At 32.6% G+C, this 9,966-nt stretch overlaps 1 protein-coding gene across 1 annotated transcript in view; it reads right to left on the bottom strand.

Moving 5' to 3' along the window:
• The window catches only part of LOC108728216 (uncharacterized), a 35,703-nt gene that overhangs the window by 19,292 nt on the left and 6,445 nt on the right, over positions 1-9,966 (bottom strand). Inside the window, 1 exon segment of the mRNA XM_018456675.1 lies at positions 8,032-8,135. Coding sequence (XP_018312177.1) covers positions 8,032-8,135 — 104 coding nt within the window.

The following is a 9,966-nucleotide window of genomic DNA, read 5'->3' as shown; positions in this document are numbered from 1 at the left end:
TTTTTTGACAATGGGCTCTTAAACAATGGCACTTTTTACATGAGCATAGGGATTTTTTAGTAACACATTTGTGTTACCCAGAAAACCACGTCATTTCAGAAAAAGTACACCAGATCGTTTTTCAGGCATTTGACTTTCATTTTTGACCTTTCCAAGGTCGCAAAAACAATTTTTTCATAAGACAAGTTTGATGTAAAATTTTCCGCTCTTTCGAAATCCGCAGTCAAAAATAGGGTGTCCCATTTAAAAAAACCATCGTGACCTTGAAATGACCGTCAAAATTGACCTCAAGGTCAAAACTAATGGTACAATTAAATGACCCCCTCTGTCCTGGTCAACTTTTATCTAAACCATTTTTTTGTAGATACCGTAATTTGGAAGATATTCGGGTCCATAGATTAAAATGACTCACCCTGTATGATAAAGCAATCGGTTAGTTTTTCGTAGTAGTGTTTCGTGCTTAGTGTATGGCTCACACATGATTCGTGGCACATACCCCTGATCATTGTGAGGTTTGCGCACGAAGCGACACACGAGTCACGATTGGGGATCTGGGATTGATGTGACAAAACGCCATAAATATCTCATCATTTATTCGCAACGAACGCAACGTGTAGTTGAATTCCATGAATCGTATATTCCGTATTCCATTTCGCGATTTTTTAATTTCTTGTTTAGTATTCAGTCTTCAGTTGATTGTGTGCAATACTTAAATATGCTACGTATGTGATATACATATATTCAAGATCATTCGAACACTGCCAGTTTATCTCACAGGTATGTATTATATTCATATCTAACGATATTCCTTCTTTGTAATGAATATATTTTCAATCCTTTATCATATTTTGTAAATTTAATATAATTTTTACTAGAAATAAAAGTGCTTTTTATAATATTAAATAAAGTATCTTAAATAAATATGACTACACAACGAATAGAAATTAAATGCCTTTAACGGTCAAATTGGATCTTAAGTGTTTAAATTATTCCATGTGAATTTATATACACTGTCTACGTAATTATGAAAACTGTGTGCCAAATTGATTTGTCAGTCTTGAAACGCAATTACGACGGAACTAATATCGCAAATTAAATTGCTACAGCAATTTAAAATTTTTGATGTTCATAGTATCTTAGAAGATTTTAATGTCGATTAAAAAGTATGCTAGTCTGGAAAACGAGAGATTTGAGTTCGATCTCCGGCTGAGGTAAAATTTTTTGTAATAAATTTACAGATTTTCAATACATCAAGGTTTTTGTAATATGTCTATGAATATGAAATTATTAAATTGCTAGTCAATTTAATTTGCGATATTACCATTGTAGTCCTGTGGTGATTCCGTTTCAAGACTAAAAAATCAATTCAGCGAACAATTTTCATAATTACATAGATAATATTATAAATTCACATAGAATTATTTAAATAATTAAGATCCAGTTTGACCGTTAACGACATTTAACTTTTTTTCGTTGTGTATTTCTTATAGTCACCAAAATATTATTGCATAAAAGTATTTTTTATTGGAAAAAATTTAATAAACTGTAGAAATAAATATTGGTTTATTTCATATTTGTATACCTACTTGTTGCTAAGAAATATTTTTTGCATTTGGAATCTTATTTCCGACGAGAAGAATATATTCCTTTTCTCAAAGAGAGTATATCAGGAGACGCGGTAGCGCGTCTCCGGCCATGTACAAAAACTAAAAAACACTACAAGTCTCTTATCCCGAGTCATCAATATCCATTTTTTGGTGGTACAGAACTACTAAAACATAAAAAATTTTGAATCGCACGTAACATATCTTGAAAGGCGGCATCGCCACGAGTAATTCGAGCCAAAAAAAATAAAAATCGGTCAAGCCCTTTTGGACCACGGTTGCCAGGTCTCCAGATTTCAACTGGAGACTCCAGTTTTCAGGACCAATTCCAGTTTTCCAGCAAAAGGGAAAAATCTCCAGTTTTTCGCTCGCGTGGGGTATTTATTAATTACATATTTAAATTACGTGGAAAATAATAAGAAAGTCTGCGATTATTATGTTCGCAGTTTATGTTATTTTACGAATAATAAAAAAGTTTGTAATTGTGTTCGTACTGTATGTATAAATCTTGTAATAATAATAAGAAGGTCTCTGTGATCGTGTTGATACTTTATGTTGGTCAAATATTAATAACAAAAGGAAAATCTATAACAGTGGTCGCAAAATACGAATTAAACTGTCACTGAGGGTCATTACCTTGACAATATATGTCACGGTCAGCATCATCGGAGTTGAATTCCCTATTTCATTTTTAATAACTTTTTAACGTGAGATGGGTGACTGCTAAACCTTCCGAAGGTTGCAGGAAATGTAGTGCGAAAACAAGTATCGTATGCCGCAGGTCTATGTTAAGTAATAATTCCAGATTGGAAAAAGGAATAAAATTAAGTAAAAGTTACCGAAATGTAAATTTAAAACACTGATGAAAAGGCTATCCAAAGTTTGAATTTTTATAGTTAAGAATCTTGCTATGGTTTTTTCTTTATGAATCGTCTGACTGAATAACTAATTGAAAAGGAACATTTTATGCAAATATATTTGTATAAAAAATGCAGGGATGGAAAGTAAAGTAACGCCGTAAATTTTATCATTTACAAAAACGACTTGATAATGACTTCATTGCAACGATAACTGACTATACACTAATTTTGTGCTAAGCTTGGAAAAGTCACTTTGAGAGATAGCTCTTAATTATTACGTGTTTATTTACTGAAGAAATTATTTGTTATGAGCAGTCCCAAAAATAAAAAAATCTACTTAATTTTAATGATATGTATCAGGTAAATCAAAGATTTGATATCAATAATGGGCGCTAAATTATAATCTTTAAAAATTACTTATAATTATTATTTATTATTATTATTGTTATTTCTTCCCTGTCCGTCCCCTCTGTTGCCTCTTCGCGGTCCCCAATGGTAATGAGCCGCGGACAGCAATATATAATAGAAACCGTTTATCAATGATTATAATCCAGCTACCAAATTAGCCTGGGAGGGGAATATGGACAATTTATTGGAGAAAAATCAGAGTTTTTAAACTTATACTTAACAAAATACACGACAAAGTCGGAGAAATGCAATATAGGCTTTGCAATGATAGATTGCAATAAGCCCTTGGCATCGAAATTGTGGAATTTGCGTTCATTGAATAACAGAGAATGTGGTGCTTTAGAAACTGCGGACACACTAAGGAATTCCTTCTATGGTACGGACAGTGATACCATTGTCAAATGGATTGACCTAAGGAATTAGAATCATTGAATTTGTACGATTTTGACAGATTCTGAGAAATTACGAAACAGATACCAAAAAATGACAAAGTCGAATGTTATAAACTTGTATCGGATTTATGTTTAAAAAAACGAAAAAAGTGTTATTTAATTCACCATTATCGATTTAATGTAAAAACTGAACCCAAAAAATACTTTTACTCGCTGCTTCTTCTGTTTAAACCGTGGAAAGATTTGAATGAACTCAAAGGTGCATACGAGACTTACATGGATACCTTTAAAAATTCAGCGTCTGCTTTGATGAAGGTAATGAAATATCACGAAAGGATAAAAAAAATACAGAAAGCTTTTGAGAACGTTGCTGAATTAATCGAGAAGCGCGAAAATGATCTGAAAACAGCAGACAGAGACAAATCCGATGACGATGGACTGGATTGCAATCCGATAGAAGCTGACGACGCGATGAAAGATCTGGAAAATTTTGATAAGATTGACGCACTGATTGATTTATTGCAATCGCGATTGAAAGAAGACCAGAAAAGAATCTTCGATAGAGTATACCAAGTTTTACAAAATAAAAATCAGATTCTGCGACTGTACGTAAGTGGCGAGGGTGGTACATAGAAAAGTTTTCTTATTGAAACGATTAAACATTGAATCAGAATACATTTGAAAAAAGCGACTGCCATATCTGCTCTCACGGATATCGCGGCATTCAATATCGATGACTTGACGATCCATAGAATGTTTCAGCAACCCGTGACCCATGAATCTACGGCAAAGTATACGCACTTGTCAGACATGGTTTTGAAAACTTTAAGAGACAAATTAAAGACTGTCGAATTATTTATAATCGATGAAGTATCCATGATTTCGAATGTGACACTTATGTTTATCAATCTACGATTATATGAAATCTTTGATACGACAGATACAGATGATGGTTTCTTTGGCAGAAAACACATTCTTCTGTTTGCAGACCTGTTGCAGCTTCCCCCTGTTATTAGTTATATATCAAAAAATTTTTTAAACCAGATGTAGTACGCTTTAGTTTACTGGAAAATATGGTATATATGTATGTTGTTGAAACATGATTTTTTTCTAAAGTGAAATGTATGTATTTAATTCGTGTAATTATTATATTATCGAGACATAATATTTATTCATTGACAAAGATCGTAATTTTTCGCTTTACTATGAAATGCGAGGACATTGCGCGATAGCAGCGACGGCGCGGCGAAGCGCTCACGCACACTACTAGACGCGCGGCTCACGGATGTGTGTCCGTTTTAAGCACGGCGTCGATTGGATTATCTTTACTCGATGATTGCTTCAATAAGCACTGTACAAAAAAAATTTCCTAATACCTATCGACTCAATTTTTTATCAGGAATAGCGCTATATGGTTAGTGGGCGGTATTTAAGAAACACCCTGTATACCCTATATTTAAGTTTTTTCTAACTGTATTGCATAAATTGTAGCTTATAGAAAGTTACCTGATAAGAATCGAAAATATATTCATTTGTGATACTTGCATTAGGAAGCTGCCCCGTGTATCTGTATTCTGAAAAGTAGGTGATATCGCTAAAAAATCATAAAAATGAAAAGGTCAGGCCATGTTCAAAAAAAGATCCTCAAAAATTTAAACCTTTAAAAATTTAAATGGTACTTTAACCCTTTTGGTTTTGACCAATTCTGGAAAAAAAGTTTATAGTTTAAAGGGTCACTGCTCACGAGTCTGGACTCAGATTTCCAAAATTCAAGATAGCTGATTGAATATGGCAGACGTCGATCCAGAAAATTAAAAATTTGAAAATAAAAAAAATATTGCCTTACTCTGCGTACAATTTCAAATATAAAAGGTGATTTTTTTTAGTTATTTGCGTAGTTTCCGAGTAAAAAATTCTCGAAGATTGCTAATGAATCGACATCATCGCTTTATTTGATTTTCTGTATGCAGTAAAAACTTAAATCTGCTGTATCTCGGTGAAAAAAAATCCTACTTGGACGTTTCTCAAAATGGAAATTAAAGGGCAAGATTCATACTTTACAGTACTTTGTTTAGTTTTTGTTGGTAAAATTCTCTACAACCAGGAAGAAACTCCAATAATGCCCTAAAACAGTCATTTTTGCATATTTAGGTTATCTCAAAATTCTGACGTGATGGCGCCATTCTGAGGCCAGATTTGGATTCAGCGCATCAAATTCCTTCGGAAATCAATATAAAGTTTCATGTGATATTAAATACTCTTTAATTTGTTGACCTGTGTAATTGCTTGTAATTCCAGAGTATCAATTTGTTAATGATTACATATTTCGTTACACATAACTTTTTACAATAACATTATTAATTATTATTTTATTTATTATACATAGTTACTCTCCTTAAGAAATATGTATTTGCAATCGGAACCCCATTTTTATTATGAAGAACATATTTCTTTTATCGGAGTATATATGTGTTTCGTAAAATACAATTTCATTTTTATATTAATAAATATTGTTTCATTTCTTATTCATTGCTACTTTTTATTAAGACCTACTTATTAAAAATGTAATCTCATTTCTAATGTGAAAAAAATATTTCTTTCATCGGAGTATATATTTGAGATCCGTAAAATATAATTTACTAATGGAATAAATAAATGTTTTATTTTTTGTTCATAACTACTTTTTCTAAGAAAATATTTATTTACAATTGAATTTTTATTTTATATATAAAGAACATTTCTTTCATTTAAGTATTTCATAATATACTGTTTATTAATCAAATTAATAAATATTATATTCTTTAGTTTTTAGATTTATTCTTTTGATCTAAATATTTTTTTGCGATTACAATCTCATTCTTAATATAAAGAACATTTTTCTTTCATCAGAGTATACGTATGTATTAACAAATAACAAATAACAATTTCCTTTACTTTTTAAAATAAATGTTTCAAGTAAGAAATTATATAATTCGAATCTAAGTAAATAAGCTATTAGGACCCGCCGAATAAATAATTTCCTTGTGCCAAGTTAAATTTTTTTGGATCAAGATATTTTTTCTCTCAGTGTATGCTTGTGGTGCGCACGATTATTCGATTGCCATGAGCGTAAAAATTTTGGTTCCTACTGGGATCGAACCCGGGACCTCTGGCATGATAGACCAGTGCGCTATCTGCCATGCCACGCTCGCGGTCATCTTTATCTTAATACTTTTATAGTAAATGCAGAATAGTTAGAGAAATAATACTATGTAAAAAATTCACATAATTCCATTTAAAAAAGCGAAGTTGATCTTGAAATTTTTTTAACGCTTCCACTTATGAAAAAATTTATGCATTATACCCCCTCTCGAAGTCATGCAACTTTTGTATATAACAATTTTTCATGCAACTTATAATTTACCATGTCTTTCGAGGTATGCAAGTTATATGCCTCATTCTGTATATCGGAACATAGCTTTAATTACATTTTGACGAACAATCGTTACGATATATTGTTCCACAAGTGATTATTGCACTAATTAATTTGATATTTCATGCAATCGATAGATGCAATGTTGCTGTGCTATCTAGTTACTTGTATGTCTCTTTCGACGAAAGATTGTTTTGACATGATTAATCTTGTGTGTGGAGCCTAGTTATAATTGTGATTACTTCTCAACATGGAGCGGTGCGGTGCAGAAATCAATAACAAAGACACGCTCAAGGAATTGCTCAAGACGCACATGTCGAATCCTTGAAAACATCATGCACGTCAAGTCGAGTTGGAACCTTGTCGGGTCGCAGATATCTTGTGAAAATTAGTTTGGAAGAAATATCCTTTTTGTCGCTGTATATTCGTTTTCAAAGACTCGAAGTATCTTGACGATACTAAAGCACCAACTAATTTAACAGGACAAATTAAGACGCTAGGAACTTTTGCAAAGGCGAATAAAGTCTTTAATAACGTAGGATTCTCCGGTTTCTCGGCAGATTGTACAGAGAAATTTATCTTCCTGAATTTTTATCACACTTTCTTCTACGGAAACGCAACCGAGAGATGCTCGCGACGCTGATAATCTCTAGCGCATTCGCCAAAAATTCGATTCTGGTCTTCCTTCGTGAATCTATTTGGCTCGATGTTTCGGATATAATCTTAATAATTGCTGCAGCAATCGTCACGAAAATTAATAAGAATTAAAGCTCGGGTATCCGAATCTCACAGTCTCTTAATTATTCGCATTCGATGAAAGAGAATCACTCACTCGCATTTACAACTCGTATATACCATCCGGCTCAACAGAATATAATAAGAGAGAGAGAGAGAGAGCATTGAGAAATATATTTAGAGATTTTGCTGTTAACTTTACAATTCCACGCCGCGTACATGGCTTACGTTCGACTGTACGCCGGAGCTCGCTACACTGAACAAAGGGAATATTAATAAAAACATCGAAAAAAAGCGCAACATCACACCAAGGACAGGAGTTCCAGCTTTTTCTTTCCCTTTTTATTGTGTATTTCGCGTTCCTGCTTTTTATTCGCAACGCAATAATGCTTGACGGTATTTTTATTAGAAACTATGGAATCTCTTGGGGAGTGCCGATTATCTTGGATTTTTTGCAAGGTAAAAAGAGAAAAAGAAAAAAAAGAGGAAGACGGAGAGGGACGCGAAAACATTTTGTGAGAGAGCGGAAAAGGAGTACAGATCAACGGGATTCGTCACACGCGTAACGAAGTTCTCGCTATGCAGCACGCAGTTTGTAATATGAATTCAATTGTACTTACATTGATTCCCTTCCTGCGCACCGAATGCAACCAACATTTTTGCCAATGGTCTATTGTTGCTAAGAACAGCAACATCCAGCGGAGACAAGCCGTCGCTGTTAACGCTGTAAATGACATGAGATTCCAAATAACATGAGACAATAGGTAAAGTTTATTTTTAAATCCTTTCTTCAAATAAAAAAGGGAATAAAGTGGAAACGTAGCAAGATAGTAGGGTATATAGCTTAGAGCATATATAGCTTAGAGCATATAGACATGAAGTGAGCATCGTGGTTCAAAATTGTGTCCAAGATGCGTATGAGAGAAAAAGATATATATGAAGAAAGTGAAAAAAATGTGTACGCGTAAGAAAGACAGATACATACATGGAACATTCGTTCTCTCTGCGCATGCTTTAAAATACCGATAGTAACTATACCGGAACGTAACATACTAACATACCAATACTATAGTGTCTGCAACGTTGGTATATGCGCATAGAGGACAAAAGTTCCATGTAATCTTTCTCTCTCACACGCATTTTAGACACACGTTTGGACCACAGAAGATATAAGCAATGCACACTCCATGTATACAGGATGTCCCATTTGAATGTCCCACCTCAAATAACTTTTTTATTTTTAATCTTAGAAAAAAAATGTTTCAGACAAAAGTTGTATGGCTTTGAGGGGGACATAAGATGGTGTCATTAGTTTGACCTTGAATAGTTGCTTGAAGGTCAGGTGAAGGTCACCTTCAATTTCTTAAATGAAAAAACCCTTATTTTTCATTTCATATTCTTATCTCTAGAGTTTTCCAAAACACTGTAATAAAATATTTTTTCATCAAGTACTTTTTTAGATATGATGCTCGAAGGTTACAGTACCTCCGGCATTTAGTATCATCCAAGGTGTCCGACCGACAGTTAAAACCTCTTAAATGTTGTTTAAGATCATGAACTAGATAAGTTTCATTCTTACACTAAAAATTCATTTTAAAGTAAAAATGAAAATAAGAGGAACAACCTCCAATAGCCTTGATCTTAACAAATATTATCTAGTTCATCTTAAACAACATTTAAGAGGTTTTAGCTGTCGGTCGGACACTTTGGATAATACTAAATGCCGGAAGTACTGTAACCTTCGAGCATCATAACTAAAAAAGTACTTGATGACAAAATATTTTATTATAGTGTTTTGGAAAACTTTCGAGGTAAGCTACAAGAATATCCAATGAAAAATAGGGGTTTCTACTTACAAAATTGAAGGTGACCTTCAAGCAATTATTCAAGGTCAAACTAATGACACCTTATGTCCCCCTTAAAGCCATACGACTTTTGTCTGAAACATTTTTTTCTAAAATCAAAAATAACAAAATTATTTGGAATGGGACATTAAAATGGGACACCCTGTATATGCTCTAACATGTTTTCATTTTTTCATTGTATAAAAATTAAAGACAGTACCATTTGGATTAAGTAAATAATAAAGATAGTATCACTTAGGTTTTACTTTTTATTTTGTAGTAGAATTTAACTTGGCGCCACAGTTGTTGACATCAAATCGTTTGTACAAATAATACATATTAGATTAATATTTATTATTTAATTTGGCTATCAAATCTTTTTTACGAATAACACATAAAATTTTGATAAATTAAATTAAATTAACAGAATTTAATTTGGCGCCACAATTGTTGATATCAAATCTTTTAAACAGATGATACATATATTATTAGATTTAATAAAAACATTAACAGAATTTAACTTGGCGCCACAATTGTTGATATCAAACATGCACGCTTAGCGCTTTTTTTACCTTTTTTTTAAAAAGGTAAGTTTGTATATAATTAAAGTCAGAATTACATGGAATTTAACTTGGCGCCAATTGTTGATATCAAATCTTTTATACGAATGATACATATCATTAGAGTTATTAAGTAAATAACAAGAAACAG

Source organism: Mycetomoellerius zeteki, unplaced genomic scaffold (genome assembly GCF_001594055.1).
Source record: "Mycetomoellerius zeteki isolate Tzet28-1 unplaced genomic scaffold, Tzet1.0 scaffold59, whole genome shotgun sequence".
NCBI classification, from domain to species: domain Eukaryota; kingdom Metazoa; phylum Arthropoda; class Insecta; order Hymenoptera; family Formicidae; genus Mycetomoellerius; species Mycetomoellerius zeteki.
Note: the sequence above shows the minus strand (reverse complement) of the source record. Positions and strands in the feature narration are given on the sequence as shown.